Below are 27791 nucleotides of genomic sequence, written 5' to 3' on the forward strand. Positions count from 1 at the left end.
TAACCAAAAGTTCCGCTCCCCATGACACTTTCAAGTTCCACGAAGTTCAGATAAGTTCCGAATGGAACTTTATGGCTGCTTAAGAGGCTAACGATGAGCATTGCGGGAATTTCGTTCACAAGTTCCGGCAAGTCTAATTATTAACCACTTATGCTGCTTAAGATGCTACTCGAAACTTTGTCGGAACTTTCAAGTTCATAGAAGGTTAGTTCAATAACATTGTGTTTCAATAAATATGAAATGTATTTTTTTAGAAAACAGCTGTGTTGAACATACACGAATAAAATACAAATTTAAATTTATTAAATCAATAAATATTAGGCTTAAACAAAAAACCGGATTCAAACCGAGAGTCTCTGCGTGAGACTCCTACGCTCTACTCCTAGTCTGACCTGAATCGATTTTCTGTCGGCAGCTAGTTTAGCACACTTGTACAGTAGTGACGTTAGCTTGACTTTGTCAAGTGTCTTCAGCAGAGCAGCGGTAAGTCAGCAGACCATCACGGAGGAGGATCCAGTACAAATCTACATGGAGCGACGGGTGATGTGGAAACAATTATCAGAAGCAATTGACCACTTCACGGCGAAATTCTATCTCTTTTACTCCTCCAGAGAGCTTGAAAACATCAGGACCAGTACCTGTCAAATTTGACAGGTATTGATCTTGTTGTTTTCTAATTTCCCGTAGGAGAAAAAGAGAGCGATTTCTTGATGACGTCACCGTGCAATGGGCAATTTCAGACATATGTATCACAACAAAGTTGTGGTTCTGAAAAATACATTTTTATTTCTGCATAAATTTTGTCGAAGTTCTGTCAGAAGCTGCTTCGAAGGCTATCCAGCTACCTTATGTGAACTTTCAAGTTCCAAAATTTCTTAAAAATGAAGCTGCTTAGAAGGCTAGACACCTTGTTAAAGCTGCTTAGCTTGTAAAATACCCTCTTATCTAAGCTTTTAATTACTTGGGTACAGTATAGTGCTGTTCCAAAGCTTAGTGGTTCCCAATACGGGATCACGGGCTGCACTAATTTCTCAAGAATCTAAAGTGTGAGGACAAAGTGAAAATTTTGGTCGTTTTGTATATCTCATGACTTCCCAACCTTGACTTTCGCGACCCTCCAGTCTGTTGTCACCCCGCTTTTTGTAGAACACTCGCAACATGCCTGCAAGTATTTGGGGGGTCGCGAAACAAAGGTTGGGAAACCGAGGTATATCTTAAGATGCACTACCATGCATAATTGAATAAAGCTGTGTTGCAAGATTCAATGAAACCGTGCAAGTATTTTCAGATTGAGTATCTTAACTTCCTTACTTTCAGTCCTCAGCACCTATGGTGCTCTGCCGAAAGAATATTAAGGGTATCGTAAAATCTGTCTGTCTGTCTGTCTGACCCTAATGTATTAGGAAACTACTGCACCGATCGGCCTGTCACTTCCTTCCCCTTCCCCACATTGACCTGCATCTTCACAAGGCAGGCGCCATTGTCGCTCAAAAATAGAAGACCACCAACACTCACAAACTGAAGATGCCTGCTTAGTCCCCGGGAGTCCAAGTATAGATGACAGGTTTCTTAGGTATGCTAGATCCTCCTTTGCATCAGTAAAGGTAGTAAATGGTAAATGATAGTAGTGGTAAATAGTTCTGCTTAGAGCTCAAAAGGGATTTCATAACTATTTTTCATGTATGGGTGGAAAAAATGGCGATCTAGCATACCTTTGAAGCTGTCATCTATACTTCGGGCAGATATCTCATTGGTTCCTTGTGTGAGTGTAGCTGTTCTGGCGATACTGAAGTAGCATCCACGGACGGTCAATCCAGCTCAAGCTTTTTGAATTTACATCTACGGTCAAATGGTAATTTTTGGCCATTACACGTACCATACTGTCACGTAGAAGGTGTGCCCGGAATTAAATTCAGGTTGGGCCCGAAATAGACGTGGACTCGACGGAAACAGAATTCAAGGGAAAATTATCCAATCTTAATATTTTAGGTGAATTGTAGTTCTTTTACAACATTCTTTAACATGATATGAAGTGTAATGCAAGATTACCAACCGTCATGATTTAGCAGGAAAAGTCCTGATTTTAGACTAATTTTGGCAAAATGTTCTTATCAAATCCGATGCGTTTTACTCGTTTTCGAGAAAAGCCATGAAATGTCCTGATTTTCTAGATTGTGCAGATGGGAGCCGTAAATGCTAGTAGCTGAGCTCACCAAGGAGTGGAACAGGGTGGCAAGAGCAGAAGAGAAACACATCCACCCCATCAAAAAAATGGCAGCGCGAAGTGAGTGTGGTTACTGAAGCGCAGGAAAGCTTGCATCAGAACGTTATGCGCAGGTTTTATGTTACTGTCAATGGTACATGGCCACAAGGCTACGCCAGTGCCCACCATCTACAATGATCGGAATGTCAATTTGCTGAAAGACAAAACAATACCTAGTGTTAGCCAAGTGCAAGGAGCAATCCCGGTCAAACTTCTAGGCGCAGAAGGGAACAGCTGCATCATGGTTTCATTCAATTGCAATTTTTCGTCAGTCGCTCTTCCCCGCGAGAGCGGCTGCCACTACTTTTTTTCTGAGCCAATGGCTCTAACAGTCTCGGATTCTTGGATACTGGTGAAAAAAAAAAGTATAAAAGATGTCGTCTACAGATATAAATATAGTGAATTATCTGATATTGAACAGCAAAAAATCATTTTTCGAGAATTTATTTTAACGGTTTTCGTATCACATTGTCACATTGACAAAATTATGGAATATTTGAAATTTTTTTGAACTTGGCTAGTTTTTGGTGATGTTTCGCTTCCTGCTCATTTACAGCTTGATTCCATCCTTACCGGCATCAGCCACATACTTTTCGACGTACTTGTTATCCGGATCGTACTTGGCCTTCAGAGCGACCCATTCTTCGGGCTTGTTCTCGGTCAGGAACTTGATGATCTTGGTGCTGGACATTTGCTGTTTCTCGCTACACTTCGAGCAGTTGTTCTCCAGGGCATCGGGCAGGACACGCTTTAGCTCGTTGCCTTCCGGAGTGCACGCTCCCGTATCCAACAGACAGTTGTAGTAGTTCTTGAACAGACGGTCCGACTTCAGGATCTCATCGATGTCGATACTGTCGTACTTGGTGGTGTACTTGTCCTCCTGAGGACGGGCGGCGGCCACGGCGAAAAGGGCCAGAACAACGACGAAGAATTTCATTTTTGAAAGTTTGTTTGGAGCTGTAATGATAATGGTTGATTAGAAGATTGTTCAACCCCTTACTGAATTCTAATGGTTCCTTCCCAAAATCCTCACCTTGTTTCTTGAAGCTGCACTGAATTGAACTATGGTCCTACCAAACTGAACAGCGGCTATATATAGTGCCAAACGGTTGTTATCTTTTGTTCTCCAATCTGCAGGATATTTTTTTTCTAAGCTCGTTTCTTTTCCTTTTGAAGCTCGCTCGTGTAAAATATCAATTAGGTATCTATCTACCACAGTGCATGCGATATATCCGAGGCGAGCTCGTTCATGTCGTCATCTATTGCTGCATCATCGGGTATGGAGCAAACCGCAAAGGAATATTGAATTTGCCAAGTAGCGTACCAAAAATTGCACTGCAATCTTCAATCGCGGAAAGTGACGTTTGGAGTAAATGACCTGATCAACGCCAATTTTGGCAGATCAACGAGAATTCGATTTGGAGAATTAATGGTGTTTGTAGTGTTAGCAGAATGTGCTACAATTTATGATTTGATTTCAATTTTGAGAGGGATTTCACTCTAACAAAGTTTAGAGAAGTTTCTGGTGTTTTAATTATTCATAGGAAATTAGGATAAGCTACTAGTATCATTTGTGCTATGGAAATAAAATAAAATGTTCTTTGGACCAGTTATAGTAGTTGATGAAATAGATAAATACTTGAGATACTAGAAAAAAAAATCATTGGGTTAGTAGAACTTGAAGATAATGTAAAAACAGTGCTTCATGATGTTAGTTATTTGAAGTAATCAAGATTGAATCACCATTGGTTTTTCATTCTGAAACTGACATTGACCAGGTCATCCAAACCATACGTCACGAACAGCAATTAAATAATTCAGAACCATTTTTTCGGCACTGTTTTCCCACGATCAACAATTCACAACTTGCTTCATTCGCGATGCTGCAGCAATAGATGACGACATATCGTGCTTCGATCACTTGTGCCGCAGTCAACAATTGGTAGCTTACACGAGCGAGCTTCAAAAGGAAGCCCAACATTGGCGATAGAAGAATCATCCTGCAGGATGGAGAACAAAGGAGTTCTGCCATCGGGCACGATATATATAAGCGCTGTTTGTTTCGATAGGACTATAGTTCATTTCTGCACAGCTTCAAGCTACAAGGTGAGGCGTCGTTGAAGGACGCATTAGAATTCTGAAAAGATCCAACTAACCCCTAATCTAAACTCTAATCATTACAGCTCCAAAAAAGTTTTTGAAAATGAAATTCTTCGTCGTTGTTCTGGCACTGTTCGCCGTGGCCGCCGCCCGTCCCCAGGAGGACAAGTACACCACCAAGTACGACAGTATCGACATCGATGAGATCCTGAAGTCGGACCGTCTGTTCAAGAACTACTACAACTGTCTGTTGGATACGGGAGCTTGCACCCCGGAAGGCAACGAGCTGAAGCGTGTCCTGCCCGATGCCCTGGAGAACAACTGCTCGAAGTGTAGCGAGAATCAGAAAATGTCCAGCACCAAAATCATCAAGTTCTTGACCGAGAACAAGCCAGAAGAGTGGGTCGCTCTGAAGGCCAAGTACGATCCCGACAACAAGTATGTCGAGAAGTATGTGGCTGATGCCGATAAGGATGGAATCAAGCTGTAAAATAAATGATCGATTGAAATGAAAATATTATGATTGTTGCTTTTTTTCAAAATTTCGGAAGAAGAAGAGGTAGAAAAAGTCATAGGAACAGGAGCTTAGGAACACAGGACCAAGGAATGATAAGAGGGCATGTACCAGGCCTAAGAAGGGTGACGCGTCCAGACGGAAGAGTCAAACTACTCGGAAGTCCTGAAGACGATGAGAATTGGGCCAATTCTCATATACATATATATGAACAAAAACAAAATTGAAAAAAAATCAGGATCGCCAAATTTTCCGGAAAACTCCAGTAGAAAACAAATATTGTCCACAGACACCACATACTCTGAAAAATCATAACTGAAGAACGAAGCATCTAGACACATTTTTTTGTCAAATTACAAGCAATTTTTCTCAGAAATTGAAAAACAATACAAAATGAAAATTGTTTTCCACAAAATTGTCCACAGTTGAGGAAACGTCGGAAAAACTTTTTAGGAAGTCCGGAAAAAACCTCATAAAAATATTTTTGGAAGGAAATTACATAAGCTATATTCTGTGAAATTTTCAAGATGTGGAACGGAGTTATGACCAATTTTGTGGAAATTGTCCAGATGTGCTATATGAGCCGTTTGTTTAAAAAATCAAAGCTTAAGGCGAAACTGGAAGCATTTTCTCTTTTTTTCGGTTTTTGATTTTTTTATTAAACTAGCTGTCCCGGCAAACTTTGTCTTGCCAAACTGTGGTGGTTTGACAACTGTTGAGGTCATCGAAGCATCGCACTCTAGATTGATTTTATTTCGATCGTGCTGAATTTCTTCCCGGCTCGTAAAAAACAGTATTTTTACAATTTTTCTTCATTTTATGTTGATTTTGTAGACTTTTTGTACATATAAACACAGCCGCCACGAATACGAATCGAACCGTTCAAGACTTATGCCGATCTGTTCAGCAGATCGTGAGTTTTGTTGCCTCAAAGGAACATCAAACTCATTTTTATATATATAGATAACGGAGCAATATTTTCAAAATCGGTTTTCGTACACATGTAGAGCGTGGATCAAGGTATCTTCTGATTTTTTTTGAGGTGGAAAATGTTATCCATTTTTGCAAAAGCCATTTTTATGTGAAATTTTGTTCAAAAATGGTTTCTGCAAAAACGAAAAACATTTTCTACCGCGTAAAAAATTCAGAAGATACCCTGATCCATACTTTACATGTGCACGAAAACCGATTTTGAAAATATTGCTTCGTTATTTAATAAAAAATCAAAAACCAAAAAATGAAGAAATGCTTCTAGTTTCACCTTAAGAATGAAGCATCGTAGACAAATTTTTTTTGTGAAATCGTAAGAAAATTTTCTCAGCAATAAAAAAAATAAATAAAAAATGAAAAATGTTTTCATCAAAATTTTTCACTGTTGAGGAAAACCGGTTGGAAATGTCGGAAAACTATTTACGAACTTCGGAAAAATTTTCAAAACGATGGAGCAACATTTGAAAAGGGCATACAAGCATTGGTAAACAATGACTTCACACGTCGCTCCTGATCCCCCTCAGCTTATTCACAAAAACTAAGACCGTTATCAGATAGAGCAAACATCGATCTTTCGGATAACGGTGTTCATTTGCGTGGGCGGGCTGCTGTTATGCCCTACGAAGCGTTTGAGAAAAAAGACACAAGACCTCTTGGGCCCTTTTCAAATGTTGCTCCAGATATTATGTAAAAGCTATATTCTGAGACAATTTGTGTTTGTTTTTTGTTCCTGAGTAATAATCATTTTTATGCAAATTAATAATCAAGACGGTCGAAAATCCTCCAACATCTGGACAACGTTCACAAAAATAGTCATTACTCGGGAACGAAGAATAAGCACATCTTGAAAATTTCCCAGAATATATGATTCCTTTCCAAAATAGTTATTTATGCAACAAGTTGCAAAATGATGAATTTTTTAGTACGAGTCGTACATTTATCCATAGGGAGTGGCAAGGATGCAAGGGTTTAGGTTGGTTCATAATGTAATGCAAGGCATGTGGGACAAATTTCCAGAACATCAATGTTATCTGAGGTGGTCACCTATAATATTTTGTGATTAATGCCTACAGATTTACGCTTGAATAAATTTAAAATTTCCAAGGCAAATTTTTTGGCTAAATTTCGATGGTATTTTATCATTGTTTTTTTTTTCTGTGAGCTGAAGTTGAATACATCAATGGTAAAGCAGGGAGAAAATGGATGCAGTTTCGGGAACAAAAACAAATGATATTCGGTAATTAATATGTAATATTTCATTTCAGTCAATCATTCATTTACAGCTTGATTCCATCCTTATCAGCATCAGCCACATACTTCTCGACGTACTTGTTATCCGGATCGTACTTGGCCTTCAGAGCGACCCACTCTTCTGGCTTGTTCTCGGTCAAGAACTTGATGATCTTGGTGCTGGAAGTTTTCTGATTCTCACTACACTTGGAGCAGTTGTTTTCCAGGGCATCGGGCAGGACACGCTTCAGTTCGTTGCCTTCCGGGGTGCAAGCTCCCGTATCCAACAAACAGTTGTAGTAGTTCTTGAACAGACGGTCCGACTTCAGGATCTCATCGATGTCGATACTGTCGTACTTGGTGGTGTACTTGTCCTCCTGAGGCCGGGCGGCGGCCACGGCAAACAGAGCCAGAACAACGACGAAGAATTTCATTTTTGTTGGTTTGTTTGGACCTAAGTATTGATAATAGTTGATTAGTAGATAGTTCGATCCTTACTGGACTCCTGAATCCCTCACCTTGTATCTCGAAGCTGCGCAGATTTGAACTATGCTTCTATCAAAACGAACAGCGACTATATATAGTTCCGAACGGTCGTTATCTTATGTTTTCCAGCCTGCAGGATATTTTTTCTAACGATCCTATCTCTTCTGTTTGAAGCTCATTCGTGTAAAATATCAATTATCTACTACAGTGCATGCGATCAATCCGAAGCGAGCTCGTTCATGTCGTCATCTATTGCTGCATCATCGGGTATGGAGCAAACCGCAAAGGAATATTGAATTTGCTAAGTAGCGTACCAAAAATTGCACTGCAATCGTCAGTCGCGGAAAATGACGTTTGGTGTAAACGACCTGATCAACGCCAATTTCAGCAGATCACAATGAAATTAATAAGTAATATCCATAGGGTAAATAAAAGGGAACGAATTAAGAAGGGATGAAAACAATACTTCACAATTCTTCTAATTTAAAGTAATCAAGTATGAATCACCGTTGGGTTTTCGTTCTGAGACACCATTCGCCATGTTTAGCAATTAAATAATGCAGAACCAATTTTCGGCACGGTTTTTCCACGATCAATAATTCTTCACAATTTGCTTCATACGCGATGCTGCAGCGATAGATGACGACACATCGCGCTTCAATCGCTTCGAACACTTGTGCCGTGGCCAATAATTGATATCTTACACGAGCAAGCTTCAAAGAATAATTCGAGAGTGCAATAGAAAAAACATCCTGTAGGATGGAGAACTGAACAAATCAGCTACCGGACACTATATATAATCGCTGAATATTTTGATAGCACTATATTTCAAATCGACACAGCTTCCAGCAACAAGGTAAGGCGTTTTCTTAGGATGAAATATAATTCTGAATGGATTCAACAATCTTTTTATCCTAACTCTTATCGGTACAGCTCCAACCAATTTTCCAAACATGAAATTCTTCGTCGTTATTCTGGCACTGTTCGCCGTGGCCGCCGCCCGTCCCCAGGAGGACAAGTACACCACCAAGTACGACAGTATCGACATCGATGAGATCCTGAAGTCGGACCGCCTTTTCAAGAACTATTACAATTGCCTGTTGGATACGGGAGCTTGCACCCCGGAAGGAAACGAACTGAAGCGTGTCCTGCCCGATGCCCTGGAGAACAACTGCTCGAAGTGTAGCGAGAAGCAGCAGATGTCCAGCACCAAGATCATCAAGTTCCTGACCGAGAACAAGCCTGAGGAGTGGGTTGCCCTGAAGTCCAAGTACGATCCGGATAACAAGTACGTCGAGAAGTATGTGGCTGATGCCGATAAGGATGGAATCAAGCTGTAAAATAAATGAATGACTGAAATGAAATACTCTTATTGATTGATTTTTTTTAAATTGTATCCTCTTCTTCCCTTTACCGTTGATGTGTTCAACTGTATTTCACAGAGAGAATAAACATTTAAACACGGTCAATTGACTAACTTTTTTCAAACCGGGAGGACGTCCCTTAACGTAGGTGGAAAGAAAAAGAGGAAGAAAAAGTCAGAGGTACAAGAGCGCAAGGACACCTGGCTAAGAAAGGTAGGAGGGCATGTACTAAGCGCAAGGGCGCAACGCAAGTAAGATGACGAGCTCGTCAGATGGAAGAGTGTATGTATTTAGAAGTCTTGAAGACGATGAGAAGCGATGAGGAGCGATGTCAAGCTCGTGGATTTTAGAGTATACTTACGCAGTATTCGACGTATTCGTAAAGGCAAAATGATCCTCAAGATCAAGCGCGACAAAACGTGCAAGGGCGCTGCCCCAAACAGCACAAATTGTACAAAAAAGTGTCGCACTTGGGTTAGAATAACATGAATGTATCTCCTGTACAACCAAAAGCATGCGCTGTCGATACTTCTTTGTGGCATGTGTGCTGCTTGGGGCCTACAAAAGTCTGGCGGAAGAGGTCCTTGGCGAAGGGGTCGAGGTGAGGGTTCTTACAGCCGAAGCGACTCTGGAGGTGAAGAACCTAGATAAGATCACTGACGCGGAAGAGATCGTCACGGAACTGCAGCAACAGTGTGTAATTATCGGGAAGTCAGTCGGGAGCAGTACTGAGACTCCCCGACTCAATAGCCTTAGGGTCGGCACGCTCACGTTACGGAACTCGCGGGCAGGGAACTCTCGCACTTAGAAATAGGTAACCACAACAGCACTTCACGGACAATTACACTTTATTCGGGTTTTACCTTCTATATTTCCAGGATCCTGGCACTACTGTTCTCTCCCTCTATCTCCCACTTTCTTACAACTAATCTGACCTTTCACGTTGGGGGCCCCTTTGTCAGCAACACTCCACCTCACCTGTCCTCCACAGCATCCTGGATACTGTGAGCGTGGCGGCACGCAGGCCTTCGTACAGCTGGCGTATGCGATGGCGGCGCACGGTACTTTACACCGCTATGAGCAACGGCAACGTCCTTCGGGTTTGGGTGGTTTGGAGTGGCACTACAGGGGTTCCTGAACCTCCTACGCGTCTCGGTCCTGCCGATATGGTGACGGATCGGCCTTCGGCAAGTTCTGTGCCGGAATTCGCCCAGATGGTCACGGAGACGACGTAGGGAAATCGGTCGGGCACTTTCAAGTCAAAACGGCGGGGTTCTGTAGCACAGAGAGGGCATTACTCACAGGTTTTAAATGTTACGGTTACTGGTATTACCTGTAGTCCACTTCTCTGACACTTCTTCCACTTTTCAACTTTCTCCAATAACTCTGCATAGAACTTTCCAAACTTTTACTTCGAATTCTTCTGTGTTAACTGTCTTAATCGACGAACTCTGGGCAAGTGATAGCATACCGAGTCGTTGACTGCCTTGAGGTTCATGACCTCGTTCCTCGGTCATTGCCCTCTCCAGCCATCCCATTTCTCAACGGCCCCGTTACGCCACCCCTCATGGTCGCTCAATGAGTGGTAGCAGGCTTGATAATCCTCCTCGAAATCAAAAGAATTTTGCCACATGCTCTAGAGCGGTGTTTTGCTTTTGCCTCGTCGCGAGGGAGCGAACGAACCCCAAATAGAGAGGCAATAAAAACAGAGCGAGGAAGAGGGGAACGAAAAAAGAGTCGATGATTATTTCGGGTTTTTGAGTGCGATTTTCGCCTCGAGAGTCTTTCTTTGTATGGGAGTGGAACTCGCGAGAGCTTTTTGAGTGTGAGTGGACGTGAGAAACACAACAAGAAATTATGAGTGTTGGACGAACTCCTCGCTGCGCGGCAAGCTCGCGCTCGGTGCTGTTGAGGATTTGCGTTGTGATTTCTGAGTTTTATTTTCACTCCTCAGAAAATCGCCAAAATCGCTTCATCATTTTCTCGCGAGGGAGTTTCTGTCAAGCCTGAGTGGTAGTACAGTGTGTAGTATTGATGATTGCTGTTTAGGGTGGTGGAGCCTGACGTTGTTCTATCTAGCCTATCGGGAGCTATAAGCTGGTTGAAATCTACACTAAATACGAGTATTACCTGCCATTTAACATTTTAACATTTCACGCAACACAAATCACGAAATTCTCGGTAACACTCACGAAATAGGGGTATACTTATAAATCAATGCTTCAGGTGGTATTTTGAACCATAACACAAGTCGTGGAACTGAGAAAGTCCTGCCAGGAGTAAACTTTGTAGACGATATGGACCCGATTGGCAAAACCCATGCCGATAGTGGACCCATACCAAACAGGGTGCCTGTACCAAATATGGCACTACCTAAGGAAAACTATTTGTACAAAAATAACGAGAAGATCAACGAATGTCATCAATATGTTAAAAGATAGCTTAGTTTCTATACTTTACAGGAAAAATATAGAAACAAAGCCAAAACTAGTTTTCGTATTTATTTCAGCGTGTGCCAATGCAATGATAGGAACCCTGTACCAGTTATGGCTACATTTTTTAACTTCGGTTCCTTTTCGTACTGTTTGCATGCATTTCTTATGGAATTAGCCATAACTGGTACACTATAGCGAAAAAGGGTGCAAAGAAGCCGAAATTTTAATGAAAATTATTTATTTCTACCATAATTTGAGCAAATTGTGAAGTTGAAATGAGTACAACTATCTTTTGTAAACGTGATCTATTGTTTTGAATTTTTTTCTTGTTGATTTACATCGTTAAAGGGTGAAAATCAACTATGGCGAATATTTGGTACTATAGCCATAACTGGTACACTTACCCTACCAACCGGTAACGGTAAGTGAGTCGCGGATGGGTCCTAAATGGCGGCGATATTGGCAACGGATTAATACCTCGTCCTGGAGTTTGGTGTCTACATCTTACGAGGTCTTCGTAGTCGCGAAAGTAAACTGGGTTTGTAGATGCTATGCGCCTCTCTGGTCGATCGTACAGTTCAGGCAGATGCTGGACTATATGACGGCCGAGCTGACGCCCTGACGCCGGTGGTAATAACGGGTGACCTCAATGCCTGGGCCGTAGAATGGGGAACCGTCTCAGGAATTAGCGAGGTAAGATCCTGCTAGAGGCTCTAGTCATGCTAGATATCGACCTATCCAATGTCGGTACCAAAAGTACCTTTAGCCGGAACGGAGCGATGTTGATCATCGACGTTACCTCTGGTAGTCCTGGCCTAACAGAGAGTTCGAAGTGGAGGGAGTATGATGCCTATACTCATAGCGACCACCTCGCTGTTCGCTACTCTGTATCGACTACAACAACAGAAGGCCAAGCCCTCATAGGTGGAAGAAGACATCATACTTCAACGACGAGCTATTTAGAGTGGCGTTCCGCCGTGAGCGAAACTTACTCGGTCTTAGCAGTGATGAGCTGGTAGCGGTGGTCTTAATGCATGCGATGTGATCATTCCTAGTCAAGTCTACCCTAGGAATTGAAACCACTGGCGTACTGGTGGACTCCAGTGGTGGCGAACCTGCGCCGCACCAGCCCTACGGGTGGTACATACAGCGAGCACGTACTGATGAGGAGTGAAATGAGATATTCGCCGCTTCCACAGTCGCGCTGAAGACCGAGATAAGGGCAAGCAAAAAGGCCTACTTTTAGGGTCTCTGTCAGACTGCCAAAGTGAGGGGGGGCTGGTGATGCCTACAGAATCGTGATGGCCAAGACAAGAGGTGTAGATAATGTTTCCAGACATGCGATCTTTTCGCGTCATGATCTGAGTTCTTGGCTCTCTTTCGTAGGTTTGCTGGGGCTGGCAATGAGGGGAGGGTCACCGATGCGGAACTTATGGGGATAGCAAAATCCCTTAGTGTAGGTGCCACCCCAAGTCTGGACGGTGTTCCGAACCTGGTCTTAAAAGTAGTTATTACTAAGGCTTCCAGGATGATTAAATCTTCCTTACAAAAATGCCTGAACGAATAAATCTACCCGGAGGATTGGAAGCGGCAGTGCCTGGTACCTATTACGGCTTCCGGAAAGGGAGGAAGAGAGGTTGATCATTGACGCTGTTTTCGGTTATAAAGACCACTGAAAAAGCTCTCCAGCGTAAGAGAAGAAGGATTCGCTGTTGTGCAGTAATGATGCTGGGCGTGTTCAACTGTACCAGTTGGACGGCTATTGCCACTGCGCTCCTGCGTCTTAGATACCCTGGTACTTGTACAAGATTCTTGGAAGCCTCAAAAATATAGTCCTAGCTTATGACACAGAGGTGTGTCGGAATAGCTTTCACATAACTTTAAGAGTTCCGCAAGGTTCCATCCTGGGCCCGGTGCTTTAGAATGTCATGTATGACGAGGTGTTGAGGTTAAGTTTAAATTCCCGGTGGGCGTTACGATCGTCGGCTTCGCTTACGATATTGGAGGTCTACGGTGAATCGATCGAAGAAATGAAATTGACTACTGCCCACTCGATCTTAGTTGTGGAGGAGTTGATGAGATCCAGAAAACTGGAATTGGCTCACCTTAATACTGAGGTGGCGGTTGTTAACAATAGAAAGTCGGGGCAGTAAGCGATGATTTATGCAGGCGATTGTACTTCGATGTGCTTTGTCAAACACCTCTGATGGGTGATGATCGACGATGAACTTACCTTCGGTAGCCACGTTAATTATGCCTACAGGAGAGAGTCCACTGCTATAGTGACATAATCCCGGATGCTGTTCAATAGCTTTATCACTGGCGATGCCTTGGTCCATCCAAATCATTGTGATATTCCCTCTTGCATCGGGTACATTTCTCTTCCACATTTCTTTCTTAGATAACACGTTTTAGTAGTCATGGATGATCAATTAATGCATATACATCTGAGAGGCTTCCTGGATAATCCAAACCATTCTGATATTCAGAAATATGGTTTGAATTGGTAATTTTCTCTCAATAGGAGTTCACAAATACAAAAATATGCCCGTTTGTTTCATAATATAATGCTTGGTATATGAAATAGATTTCTAGAGCATTTCTGAGGTCATCTATATTTTGTGGTTAAGGCCTTCCATGGCACAATTTTGTTCAGCAAAACTCCTGGTAGCTTTTTGTATGCTGAGAAGGAATTGTGGTTATTTTAGACAATGCCAACTTTCATGAAAAATAAACCATTCATTTTCTCATATCTGTAAACTGAACTCGAACTTATCAACGGTAAAGGACGCAATTTTGAACGCAAAAAAAAAAACGATTGTTCGATAAACAATATGTAGCATTTCATTTCAGTCATTCATTTATTTTACAGCTTGATTCCATCCTTGTCGGCATCAGCCACATACTTCTCGACGTACTTGTTGTCCGGGTCGTACTTGGCCTTCAGGGCGACCCACTCCTCGGGCTTGTTCTCGGTCAAGAACTTGATGATCTTGGTGCTGGACATTTGCTGCTTCTCGCTACACTTCGAGCAGTTGTTCTCCAGAGCATCGGGCAGGACACGTTTCAGTTCGTTGCCTTCCGGAGTGCAAGCTCCCGTATCCAACAGACAGTTGTAGTAGTTCTTGAACAGACGATCCGACTTCAGGATCTCATCGATGTCAATGCTGTCGTACTTGGTGGTGTATTTGTCATCTTGGGGTCGGGCGGCGGCCACGGCGAACAATGCCAGAGCAACAACGAAGAATTTCATTTTTGAAAATTTGTTTGGAGCTGTAAGAATAACAGAGATCAAGGGTTAGTTGAAACCTTTTAGGATTCGAATGCGTCCTATGAAAACGCCTTACCTTGTTGCTTGAAGCTGAGTCGATTTGAACTATAGTGCTATCAAGACATACAGCGCTTATATATAGTGCCCAATGGCTGATTTGTTCGGTTCTCCATCCTGCAGGATGTTTTTTTTTCTATTGCAGTCTCGAGTTGTTCTTCCTTTTAAAGCTCACTCGTGTAAGATATCAATTATTGACCACGACATAAGTGATCGAAGCGATCGAAGCGCGATATGTCGTCATGTATTGCTGCAGCATCAAGTGTATGGAACAAATTGTGGAGGATTGTTGATTGTGGAAAAACCGTTCCGAAAAAATGGTTCTGTATTATTTAATTGCTGATCATGACGTATGGTGTTTCAGAATAAAAACCCAATGATGATTCATACTTGATTGCTTTAAATTAGTAATATTGTGAAGTACTGTTTTCATCCCTTCTTCACTCATTCCATTTTGTTAACTTTATGGGTAATTCTGATTGATTTCATTTTGATCTGCTGAAATCAGCGTTGATCAGGTCATTTACACTAAACGTCATTTTCCGCGTTTGATGATTTCAGTGCAATTTTTTGGTACGCTACTTACCAAATTCAATACATATTCCTTTGCGGCTTGCTCCATACCCGATGATGCAGCAGTAGATGACGACATGAACGAGCTCGCTTCGGATTGATCGCATGCAGTAGATGCGGTGGATACCTACCTAATTGATATTTTACACGAATGAGCTTCAAACGGATGAGAAACGAGCGAGTTAGAAAAAAAAATATCCTGTGGGCTGGAAAACAAAAGATAACGACCGTTTGGCACTATATATAGTTGCTGTTTGGTTTGATAGGAGCATAGTTCAAATCGGCTCAGCTTCAAGAAACAAGGTGAGGGAGGCTTCTGTGAATCCAGCAAGGATCGAACTATCTACAAATCAATTCTTATCCTTACAGCTTCAAACAACACTTCATAATGAAAATCTTCGTCGTTGCTTTCGCCCTTTTCGCCGTGGCAGCCGCCCGGCCCCAGGAGGACAAGTACACCACCAAGTATGACAGCATCGACATCGATGAGATCCTGAAGTCGGACCGTCTGTTCAAGAACTACTACAACTGTCTGTTGGATACAGGAGCTTGCACCCCGGAAGGAAACGAACTGAAGCGTGTCCTGCCCGATGCCTTGGAGAACAACTGCTCCAAGTGTAGTGAGAATCAGAAAATGTCCAGCACCAAGATCATCAAGTTCCTAACCGAAAATAAGCCCGAGGAATGGGTCGCTCTGAAGGCCAAGTACGATCCGGATAACAAGTACGTCGAGAAATATGTGGCTGATGCCGATAAGGATGGAATCAAGCTGTAAACAAAATGAATGACGGAAATGAAATGATATAAATAACGATACAACAAATACTAAGGCATTTTTTCTTGAGAATCAAATCCATTTCCTTTCATTGATCCCCATCGAATGAACTTTGACTATCCTATTTATAGTTTTATGAAAGAAAGAAAAAATCCTCAGAACGCATCCCAAAAGTAATTAAACCTCACTCAAATAAAGCGCCTGCAATAAATAAAAATAATAATTTAACACATTTGACGGATTTCGCGCCAACTCGAACAAATGTTGGCAGCACCCTCTCAGATTACAACGAAACTTTCTTGGTGTGTAGACCTTGCCCAGATAAGCCACTTTGCATACTCATTTTTCTAATTTTTTTCTCGACTGACTTTTGAAAAGGGCTAAACTTTTTTTATGGATTTTTAAAAAATGTTTTTAATCAAAAAATGACTACTCCTACAAAAAAGTGTTGTATGGGTGATTATCACAAAATAAGTCAAATTTTAAGAAAAAAATACTGAAAAAAATCCAAAATGAGCCCTACACTGAAAAAAATCATTTCTAAAAATTCAAAGTTGATTTAAAAAAAAAACACCATTTTTGATTTTGATGAAATTTTGTCTCAAGACAGGTAATTATGTTCCCTACCAACCGTCCATACATCACAAGATAGGCACTTTAAGGAACAAAAGTTTTTCTATTCTATTCTATTCTAGTGCTTGCACAGCCAGTATTGAAAAGCATCCTGGAAATACCAAAATTTCTTTTGATATTTTCTTGTCAGCATTAATATTTGCAGCATATCAGAAATGTGACACAAATATTAAAACGGCCAGGCCCACTGTGCAGACTAATGGGTTGGAAGATAATTCAAAAATTTAAGGCAATCAGGTTATCCACTTATGAATAACATGATTGACAAACCTTTTTGAATTGAATGAAGGAAGAAACGGGGACAACCGTACCAACCGTTTCGTTTTAGGGGGATTGTGTTTAAACATATCGTTGGGAGTGGTGGTGCTAAGAAGGTTAATACACACTCCGTTATAGTTGACGTCTCTTCTCCTGGGATGGGGCACAGGCATTTCTCCATGTGTCCTAGCTTCAAAGCCTAGGCTTAAGCGCCAATGCTCGCTCTCTGAAACGAGAAAAATATAATGATCCCCCCATATGTAAATATATTGATCTCTTTCCCATATTATAGAAAAATAAGCCCATATGATAAACACAAAAAATAGGTAAATTGCTACAAATACAAATGGCAGAAAAATTTAAAAGATTAATTTTAAAAAGTCGTAGCATGATTTATTCATTTAAATATCATCCTCAACTTAGGTTGGATCTGGCGATAATCACAACGAACCACAATTGCAACAAGAACACGATTTTGGTTCGCTTATATTATGACGTTTGACATATGTTCCATCTAGTTCCTAGTAGTATTCTATCTAGTTTCCCAAATGAAGGAGAACGTGCTTCTGGAACCGACCTACTGATACCTACTGACCCATCTAGTTTCAACCTAGGCTCAACTAGATAACCAAATATTTCCAGTTATGCTTTAAGTCGACACTCATGGTGACGAACTATACAAAATTCGATGAAATAATATTCATAAGATATATACTTATAAACAAATGCAAACTATTACCTCTGGTAAAAATCTTGTATAAAAAGAAAAGAAAACCTCAAATACGGAAAGGGAACAGCAACAAACAAATTCACCGGATAAACCCATTCAGCTTAATCTCTGTGTTCGGCACAAATCGCAGCACCGTAACCTCATCCAATCCGTTGACGGTTGACGCTCGATACCATGGAAGTAATGAACCGAAAAGCTGCCGAATTAATATCGCATGCCGACCAAAATCCGCAAACGGAACTAAATTTTTACTTTTCAAGAACGTACTTTCCGTTTAAGTGTGAAAAAGAACAAATCAAATCAACAAATAAAGAACCGAAACAATCTCACCAAAATCCTCCGAGCCAAGACGGCACTTCCATGGAAATTTGCACAGCGCCCTTGCATTTCCGCCCTTTCATCGCGCGTACAATCCGTATTCGCCATGGTTTTTGCTAGCCACATCACTAGGAGTCTTCCGCATAGTGTAAAAAAAAAAAACTTTCGATGATGGTTGCTGAAGAATCGCTAAAAAATATGCACTTTCCATGACTTAGCCAACCCGTGAAGCACTCAAAATATAGCACCCGAAAGACACACTAATTCAATTCACCAATGAATCACTTTTTGCACCAATCTTCAGAGTCCTTCTAAAACATGGAATTGACGTTTACTTTCGTCACTCCCGTTTGCGGAACTTCTAGCAGCAGCATCCAAACACATATGACACGAAAAGCTCACCGGATGGCGTAGCACTAGCGCTACCAGCCGTTTCACGCGGATCAGAGAAAAAACGCGACAGATGATCCAAAAATACAACCGTTCGCACGCACGGCTTGCTGCGATCCTTAAGGAACAAAAGTTTTTCTAACAAAAACTTTTTCTTGTTCGAATGATTTTTTTTTTCAGTGTATTTTGTTATCAACAATAAAACCAGTGAAGGCCATAACAATCCCAGAATCCAATGAAACTCAATTTTCTAGGAGATTTTGTGTTATTTATTCAATCATTTGGAAGGGTTTTCCTATACATAAAAAACTTCAAAATATTACAAATGTATTTTCTTAGGAAATGTAATGTTTGATCGCAATATGTATTGAAGTGCACTTTTAAATATACAATTATTTATAATTATGAATTTTTCAAATATATATATATATATATATATGTGTCTTAGAGCCAATTTCAAACATGTTCTTTTCTATTTTTTTCCGATCATACTAAATATTTTTGGTTCATCTTCTGAATTAGAATACCTGTTTGCCTTTACTTTGTCGCCAGGAATAGGCAAAAAACTATGGAATTTCTGAGTGCCTGGTATTGTTTTGGCGTTATTATATATTTCTTCGAGATCTTCTGACATTTTAATGTACTGTTCAGTGGATACGTAACAGAAATTTAATTTAGTTATATTTTTATCTGTCTGTACAACTGCCCAGTTATATAACTCTCGTGGAGTTGTTATGGTATTTCCATAATCTCGAGCAAGACTTGCTCTCTTTGCCATTTGCTTGAGAGTGCCACCAATAGCATCACATGGACCTTTACCGTGGGACGTTGCAAAAAAATGCCATTCTGCTCTTAATGCATGCTTTGACTGGAATCTACATAGACTAGCAAAGTTCTTCTCATTTTTGTATTGTGATGCTGCCCCATCAGACATAAAATAATTTTTAGAAAAGTTCGTTAATTGTTTCATAAAATCTATCATTTTTGAGATGAACAACTGGACCGCAACTGTATCGTGAGCCATTACTTCCGATATGATAATGAAGCTAACATTTACAAGTTTATCATCTTTCATATAGTAAATTTCAAATGGGTGTATTGTTGCTTGCGAGTTGTTCCAATGATATCCTTGAGCAGCGTTTTGAATTATGAATGAATAGTTTTCAGAGAAATCACAAATCGCAAGAATTTCATCATCCTTTAATGTATCTTTTTTATTTCTGAGAAATGATGATTGTTGTTTATGAATAAAGTCGTGTGTTATAAATTTGTCAATTTTATCAACAAGATACGGAACAAATTCATCAACAGGTTTAATAATCGTTTCTTAATTACAGCGATCAGTATTCAACCACTGCTGAAATATAATCTCTTCTTTGTCATTTGATTCTAATATCAATGTAAGTTCCTCTTCAATGTGTTCATTACAAGCACACTTTTCACAAGCACGGAAAAAGCAATTATCTGTTCTGGTGGAAATATCGCAAAGCATTTTTGGTATTATTTCATCTTGTGACACAATTCTTATACTGTTGAACATTAAATTTACATTTTCATGAATAGTACATATGCATACATTATGTATACCAGTAGAATCAAGTAAAATACAATGCTTTGGTCGCAACTGTGTAAATACTGTGAAACCAATATTCACAGTTTTGTACATATCTACAAAAATCATATAAGCCTCTTTGAGCGACATCATCAAAAGTCGTTTTTGAACTTGTTGTTTTTTTCCATTTCGAACCTCAGAAACAAAATCATTTGTTCCTGGCATTGGCCTGCTGATAGGGTATCGGGATGCTTCGTTGGCATAGCCCCCTTGTTCGGCCTATCTCAACGTTAACCAACAACTCAAACAAACACGCATAACTGGATATCGGAAAAGCTATGCGGCAAACAACTGTAACATTTCGTTTCAATTTTAGCACTTTTGAGCATTACAAATGAATGAAAATGTCACTTTGTTTAGCTTTTGTAGACGCCATGATTCTTCGGCTTAGTGGGTAGTCTATACACATGATCATAAATGGCATGATTCTGGAACATTTCGAACTGACTTTTCAATAACTGAACATTTGATGCGACGGTCAAAGACGCTATTTTGAATTTATATATTTGTTTTCAACGAATAATAAATATTTTACAAGTTGAATGTGGGCCGAATATTGAGGACATTTTTTTCACTATGTACCCAAATCTTGGCCCATCAGTAAAGTGACGTCAACAACACCGATAAAGTGACGTCAACAACATTGCTTGCGTAAGAACCAGAAAGAACGAACAGGAAGAAAGATATTGTGTACGGTGACTGTAAAAATATAACACAATAATAGGGTTGCGTTGTTTTCGTTAATAAATTAAGAAAGAACTTAAGCTTAAGTAATTTATTTACAGTTTTTTGAAAATTTGGCTCCAAAAATGTAATGTACCAGTAAGATTGGTAAACAAACAGAGATAATACTTCAGCAGAAATATTAAAAAAATGAGATAATAAGTGGTTCTAATGCATGGAACGCAATAGGCCAACGTTGTATCCACTAATAGGCCAATTTTTGTACCATAGACCAACGTTGCATACCATCGCATCGAGTCTTTTCAACCTTATAAAGTAAATTCTTGAATATTTACGTTAGTTTATTTTCAATTGGGGAAACATGCATTACCTAGAGTGTGTAATAAGGTCAACATATTATTTCTAGTGCTATTAATTCATGAGTTATGGTCAAAATTGTCAATGCGGCTTGCAAATTAGGCCAAGGAATGGTACATATACCCTATCATTATCATCAAAAAATTCTCTTACTATTTGTTTTGTATCGTCATCAATACCATGCCCCCTTCTTTTTTCGGTGGTACAAAGAATACCCTGTTCATAAACAAGATCCTTCACCTGCCTCGCCATATACATTGGTGCGTTAAACTCTCTTGTGATTTTATTTACCGACCAAGACTTAGGAAGTACAGATAGTATTTTAATCTGTTCGCTTCTGTCAGTTGTAGGGTGATTGAACTTATCCTTTAACTGCATAATTATCTCGTCATACGCCTCCACTTTGCCAACATCCGTTGAATCTATTCCGAAGATATTTTTTCGAACTGCTTTCGTAATCTGCAATGATTTGTTTATGCGATATTCCATACTTCTCATGTTTCTAGATGAGATTGGCGATAAACTCAATGTTTCAGCAATGGTATTAAACTTCTCAATATTATGGGGACCCTGTAGTTGATCTGTTGATGGAATTGACTCCAATGATGGAATAGATGGTACCATATCTGTAAGATAAAAGTTAAGGTTAACAATATAATAATGAATGCAGTGGAAAGTTATTTATGCAACGAGTTGCAAAAATGATTTTTTTTTCGCACAAGTAGTACGTTTATCCAACGAGGCTTGCCGGGTTGGATAAATACGAAGAATACTGAAAAATGTAGTTTTGCAACGAGCTGCAAAATGAGTTATATAAAAGAAGCTAACACGTTGAAGGCTTACTTACCCAGCTCATGTTCGATTTGTTGACCACTCGTTGACGGTTCTGGTTCTGGAACATCATGATGTTGCTGCCCACTAAATGATGGTTGCATAGTTTCGTCGTTTCCATCCGATCGGCGTTTTTTCGTATTCGGGCTTCTGTTGTGACTTATCAATCAACGACATGACTCACAAATACTCATCGATTCGTCGATTTCATGTGTATATCCCATGGAATGAATCTTATCTATCAATCTTAATGACATGCCCCGTAGATTATGACGGTTGCACTTTGGGTTGTTTATTTTTGCACTGCACTTGAATTTGTTGAATTTTGATTTATACGATTGATCCATTACTTTTCAGAACTGCCTTTAATAACCAAAGAGAAGTAACACGTTGAATGATACCGATTCATTTTCTTGTTTTGTTCATATTTGCTTTAGGTACAACTCTTGATTTGTTTTTTTTTTTCGATTAGGTAGTTAGAATCTAATAAATAGCCTTACCTAATATTAGGTAAGAACATGGGGTAGAAACGTTTGGGTAGAAATTACAGCAGCACGTATGAAATGCGTGTTCTAATTGTATATTGTTTCGTACTTCTAGAGTGCTGCTGCGTGAATATGGGTGCATTGCATTGTCGCATATGACACAATAAGTTTCATTGCATTTTGAGATTACTAGATAACCTTCACTGGTTTAGTTTGTTTTTAAAAAAAGACACTGAAAAAATAATAATTTGGACATGAAAAAGTTTTTGTTAGAAAAACTTTTTTTCCTTAAAAGTGCCTATCTTGTGATGTATGGACGGTTGGTAGGGAACATAATTACCTGTCTTGAGACAAAATTTCATCAAAATCAAAAATGGTGTTTTTTTTAAATCAACTTTGAATTTTTAGAAATGATTTTTTTCAGTGTAGGGCTCATTTTGGATTTTTTTCAGTATTTTTTTCTTAAAATTTGACTTATTTTGTGATAATCACCCATACAACACTTTTTTGTAGGAGTAGTCATTTTTTGATTAAAAACATTTTTAAAAAATCCATAAAAAAAGTTTAGCCCTTTTCAAAAGTCAGTCCAGATGAATTTTGAAGAAACTAAGTATGCAAAGTGGCTTATCTAGTCTTGGTGTACATACCCAGAAAGTTTCATTGTAATCTGAGAGGGTGCTGCCAACTCCGAATACGATTTGGGGCGAAATTCGTCATTTGCAATACATATTGCATATGTATCCTACAAGTAATCAGTGATTAAAAGGAAGTCGATCCGCTTATGATTAGATTTGTTTCATGTAACCTTTTCAGGAGCTCACACCTTATGAATCAAAGTACCATTCTGATATTATTTCATGCCAATAGAGATGCTGCCGCATCTTGGTTTAGACTTTCATGAACATCTGCCATAGAACAAAGTAACAGAGATTCTTTGTAATTTAAATTCTAACTTGGGCCATAACGGGTTAACAAATGTCTTGTCAAAACCTAATGTCTTATGAAAGCCAGCGCTCAGTTATGTAGGACTTTTTCCGTCCAGGAAGAAAATGAATAAGTAGTTTTAGGCGAAACAGAAAGATATGCGGAAATTGACGAAACTGACATAGTGTGCAGAAAAAAAATAGCGCACGTACGATTTGGTGAAACGAATAGAATTACGGCAGATAATGGAGGAACATGCTTTTTCGACGAAACAGCTCAGATCAGACAAATTCGTGTAATGATGCTTTCAGTCACAGGCTGGTTCACTTCCACATAATAACATAACATAATCCTAACAATCCATGATATTTATAACTCATTAGGATATAATCATGTTCAACATCTTTGGTGTTTTCAAAATATTATAACTCAATTATACCACATTATGTTATAAATATTGTTTTATTACTCTGTTATAGTTTGGTTTTGAGTCTTCGGCGCTTGAAAAATTTTGTTACAAATTATATCAAACTTTGATAGGTACAAATAATCCTGAGGCTAAAATTCATATCACATTTTGTTATAATCACATTTGTTATAATTATAACAAAATAGGTTATAATCTTGATCAGTGTACTTTTTGTTACAATTTTAGTTATCTAAACATCATCCAGTTTATAACATCTAGTTTAAAACATAATAAGTTATGAAAAAATATTATAACATCATAACACAATAAGATATAAACTTGATATACATTTCCAGTCGGGATATTTGTTTGTTAATGCATTTATGAGAATTCACACCAGAAGGGTGCATTCGTGTCGCCCGAAGCAATACTTGTAGAATCTTGTAGTTAAATATCAGGCATTGATCTTAATAAACTTGTTGTTGAAAATTGTGGTGAAATCCTGTCATAATGTGCGTGATAGTTGAGAAAGAAACTCTTCTGTAAATCACTAAACAAATCTCCTAACATAAAATACTTCAATTATTTAAGCCAAGATTTTTGCAGGGCTATGTATATCATTTAATTTACAAATGTCTCGAACAATCAACTTTAAAAAGGATCTGCACTTCCCAAATTTGGAATATATTCCTAAATTCTTCAAATCTTCTTCTACTTTTAAGAATATAGCAAAAAAAAGCAGAAAGGCCTAAACTAAACATTCTCCGCATATATTGCTGGGAAAATTTCTCGCCCGGTACCACCAGATAATAGCCAAGTGTTTATTGGAAAAAATCTCATTATATCTTTCTAATGAACGTCATTTTTTTTCCCAAAATTGAGTTGAAAGTTTCCTTGGCACATGCCGTTTGTCAAGCTAATTTTACTTTGTATGATATCTTTACATGATTTTTTTAAGAGACATGAAATCTTCTTGAAGTTTTCACATTTATAGGAGTATTTCTGAAATCGTCTAACATTTTCCTAAAGTACGAGTTTCTCCAAGAGTTTCTTCAAGAATTTCAAAGGATTCCTTCAGAAATTCCTCTTGTAATTTTTGCTAGAATGCTTGGAGGGATTCCTCCACAATTTTTTATGCGGAATTTTCAAAGAATCCCTCTAGAAATTCCAACTGTTGCTCCTTCGAAAGATTTTTCCAAGGATATCTCTAGAAATTTCTCTGGGAATACCTTAAAAAATCTTGCAGGGATTCCTGCAGGTATTCTTGATGGATTTCCTTCAGCAATTCCTGCTGGAATTGATCCAGAGATTTTTTTCCACGAATTCTTTCAATAATTCCATTAGAATTATTCCAGGAATTCCTTTCAGTATTCCTGCTGGCAATCCGCTTGACATTTTTTATGAACTTCTTTTGAAATTTATTTAGGACTGCTACTAGGATTCCTCCAGATTTCTCTGGTGGAAATCCTGCAGATTTTTTTTATAGGTTTCCCATGCAGCACCTTCCCTGCAGGTGTAGTTCCTGGAGAATTCTTAAGAGCAATGATTGGAGATATCCCCGAGGAACTCCTGGAATTATTCCCGAGGTATTCCTTATGCAATTCCCTGAGAACTTCTGCAGAAATTCTCGGGGAAATGCTGGAAAAATAGCCGGAAATTTCCTGGGAGTATTGCCTAGAATCTTCTTAAGGAAATTGCTAGATAGTACTGGAGAAATTTCTGGTGAATTCCAGGGCAACTTATGGAGCAATTCCCTAGAAACTCCAGCAGAAATTACCTAGGAATTCCAGGAAGAACTCCTGGAGGAATTCCCGCGGAGCTCCTGGAGGAATTCCCATGGAACTCCTGGAGGAATTCCCAAGGAATTTCTGGAGGAACTTCCGAAGAATTCTCGAAAGTATTTTTATGGAACTCCTGGAGGAGCTTCCGAGGAATTCATGGAAGAAAGAACTTCTTGGGATATTCTTGAGGAACTCCTGAAGAAATTTCTAATTCCTGAGGTACTCCTGAACATGAATTCCCTGGTATTCCTGGAGGTATTCCCGTGGAACTCCTGGAGAAATTCCCCCCAAAAAAAAAAAACTCTGGGAGAATTCCCAAGGAACTACAAACTTCTGTGTGTAGTTCCCGAGGAACTCCTAGAGAAATTTCAAAGGATCACATTGAAGAATTCCCATGGAATTTCCTTAGAATTCCTGGAGGAATTTCCTTGGAATTTCTGGAGGAATTCCCTAAGAATTTATGGAAGAATTCCCTAAGAAATCCTGGAGGAATTCTCTTGTAGACCCAGGAACTTCTGCAGAAATTTCTGGAGAACTCCTGGAAAAACTGCCGGAGATCTCCTCGGAAAATTGCCGAGGATCTCATGAAGCAATTTCTGAGGAAATCTGCAGGAATTTACGAGGAACTCCTGGAGGTATTCCCCTGGTACTCCAGGAAGAATTCCTTAAAACTCCTGGGCGCATTCCCAAGGAACTCCTGGAAGAATTCCCGAGGAACTCCTAGATACTTTTCCGAGAAACTCATTCAGCTCCGGAAAAATTTCCAAAGGGCTCCTGAAGGAATTCCCGAGATAGCTCTGTAGGAATTCCCAAGTAACTTCTGGATGATTCCCAGGGAGTTTTTTTGCAGAAGTTCTCGAGGAACTCCCGAATGAATTCCTGAGGAAGTTCTGGAGCAATTTTAGACGATCTCGTGGAGGTATTTTCGTGGAACTCCAGGAGGAATTTCCAAACCACTCCTGGGTTAATGCCCGTAGAGTCTAGGAATTCAGCGATTCCGAGGAACTCCTGAAGGAATCCGCGATACTGGAGGAATATCCGTAGAACTCTTTGAGGAATTCACGAGGAATTTCTGGAAAAATTTCTGTGGAGCTTCTGGAATCATTGCCGAGGAACTCCTGTCCAGAGATATCTCCGGGGAACGTATGAATGAAGCTTCTGGTGGAAATTCCGAGGAAGTGCTGAAGGAATTCCCAAGGAACTTTTGGAGAAATTAACGAGGAACTGCTATAGGAATTTCGTTAAAATTGCAGGAGGTATTTACGGTTAACTTTTGGTGATATTTCCAAGGAACTTATTGAGGAATTCTCATGGGCTTACTAACTTAATATCCAAGGAACTCTTGGAGAATTTCCCGAGGAATTCTTACTGGGATTTCTGTGGAACTTCTGGAGATACTCCCTGGGAGCATATAGATGAACTCCCGCGTGAACTACTGGAAACTCCTAGGAATAGTTTCGAGAAAGCTCTGGAGAATTTTCCGAGGAACTCTCGGGGGCATTCCTGAGAAACTTCTGAAGCTATTTCCGGGGAACCCCTTGGGGAATGTTCCAGTTACTGTTGGAGGAATTCCCAATGAACTCCCCGAGTAATTCCCGAGGAACACGTGTAGGATTTCCTGAGGAACTCCTAGAGGAATTGTTGAGAAACTTCTGGAAAAACTCCTAGAGGATTTCCGGAAGAACTCCTGGAGGACTTCCCGAAGAACTCCTGCAGAAATTTCCAGAAAACTCTTGCATTAAATGTCGCGAAACTCCAAGAGAAATTAACAAGGTAATCCTGGCGGAATTCCCGAAGAACTCCTGGAAAAAATGTAAAGGAACTCCAGGAGAATTTCCCGATTAACTCGCAGAAGAACTCCTGAGGAATTGCTGAAGGAATTTTCGAGGAACTTTTCGAGGAATTAAAAAAAGGAGGAATTCTCGATCAATTCCCACATAAATTCTCGAGGAACTCCTGCGAAATGCCCAATGAACTTCTGGATGGGGTATTCTGGGAGGAATTCCCGAGTAACTTCTGAACGAACTACTGAGGAATTCGCAAGAAATTCTAAATAAATTCCCAAATTACTCCTGGAGATATTGCCGAGGGATTCCTGAAGACATTCCCGGGAAATTTCTGGAGGCATTCCCGATTATTTTCTGGCGAAATTTCCGACTAACTTCTTGCGGGATTCCCATGAATCTCCTGGAGATATTTCCCTTCCGGCAAACGTTATGGATTTATTTCTTAAGAACTGCTGATGGAATATCCGAGCATCTCCTTGAAGACTTAATTCTCTTCTGTGCGTACCATACCACTGATAAAATAGTAAAAATATG

The 27791-nt window shown here is 39.8% G+C and overlaps 6 protein-coding genes across 6 annotated transcripts; 3 read left to right on the forward strand and 3 right to left on the reverse strand.

Annotated features, from left to right (window-relative positions):
* Nucleotides 1-2691: 2691 nt before the first annotated feature.
* LOC109421453 (ejaculatory bulb-specific protein 3) lies at nucleotides 2692-3340 on the reverse strand. Its single transcript, XM_029871742.2, has 2 exons — nucleotides 3297-3340; nucleotides 2692-3220 (listed from the first exon to the last, which is right to left on the reverse strand). Exon 2 carries the CDS (start codon nucleotides 3198-3200, stop codon nucleotides 2814-2816), a length of 387 nt encoding a protein of 128 aa, XP_029727602.1. The 5' UTR covers nucleotides 3201-3220; nucleotides 3297-3340; the 3' UTR covers nucleotides 2692-2813.
* Nucleotides 3341-4259: 919 nt separating this feature from the next.
* Nucleotides 4260-5388, forward strand: LOC109421454 (ejaculatory bulb-specific protein 3-like). The gene is made up of 2 exons (XM_029871741.2): nucleotides 4260-4369; nucleotides 4447-5388. Exon 2 carries the CDS (start codon nucleotides 4467-4469, stop codon nucleotides 4851-4853), a length of 387 nt encoding a protein of 128 aa, XP_029727601.1. The 5' UTR covers nucleotides 4260-4369; nucleotides 4447-4466; the 3' UTR covers nucleotides 4854-5388.
* A 1694-nt stretch (nucleotides 5389-7082) lies between these two features.
* Nucleotides 7083-7700, reverse strand: LOC109432503 (ejaculatory bulb-specific protein 3-like). The gene is made up of 2 exons (XM_019708835.3): nucleotides 7616-7700; nucleotides 7083-7551 (listed from the first exon to the last, which is right to left on the reverse strand). Exon 2 carries the CDS (start codon nucleotides 7529-7531, stop codon nucleotides 7145-7147), a length of 387 nt encoding a protein of 128 aa, XP_019564380.1. The 5' UTR covers nucleotides 7532-7551; nucleotides 7616-7700; the 3' UTR covers nucleotides 7083-7144.
* Nucleotides 7701-8355: 655 nt separating this feature from the next.
* On the forward strand, nucleotides 8356-10529 carry LOC109432509 (ejaculatory bulb-specific protein 3-like). Its single transcript, XM_062849585.1, has 2 exons — nucleotides 8356-8439; nucleotides 8517-10529. The coding sequence occupies exon 2, from the start codon at nucleotides 8537-8539 to the stop codon at nucleotides 8921-8923; it is 387 nt and encodes a 128-aa protein (XP_062705569.1). The 5' UTR covers nucleotides 8356-8439; nucleotides 8517-8536; the 3' UTR covers nucleotides 8924-10529.
* Nucleotides 10530-12016: 1487 nt separating this feature from the next.
* LOC109432510 (ejaculatory bulb-specific protein 3-like) lies at nucleotides 12017-14863 on the reverse strand. Its single transcript, XM_029871740.2, has 2 exons — nucleotides 14730-14863; nucleotides 12017-14655 (listed from the first exon to the last, which is right to left on the reverse strand). The coding sequence occupies exon 2, from the start codon at nucleotides 14633-14635 to the stop codon at nucleotides 14249-14251; it is 387 nt and encodes a 128-aa protein (XP_029727600.1). The 5' UTR covers nucleotides 14636-14655; nucleotides 14730-14863; the 3' UTR covers nucleotides 12017-14248.
* A 578-nt stretch (nucleotides 14864-15441) lies between these two features.
* On the forward strand, nucleotides 15442-16102 carry LOC109432508 (ejaculatory bulb-specific protein 3-like). Its single transcript, XM_019708839.3, has 2 exons — nucleotides 15442-15586; nucleotides 15653-16102. The coding sequence occupies exon 2, from the start codon at nucleotides 15672-15674 to the stop codon at nucleotides 16056-16058; it is 387 nt and encodes a 128-aa protein (XP_019564384.2). The 5' UTR covers nucleotides 15442-15586; nucleotides 15653-15671; the 3' UTR covers nucleotides 16059-16102.
* Nucleotides 16103-27791: the final 11689 nt, after the last annotated feature.

The sequence above is a fragment of the Aedes albopictus genome, chromosome 2 (genome assembly GCF_035046485.1).
Source record: "Aedes albopictus strain Foshan chromosome 2, AalbF5, whole genome shotgun sequence".
Taxonomy (NCBI): Eukaryota; Metazoa; Arthropoda; class Insecta; order Diptera; family Culicidae; genus Aedes; species Aedes albopictus.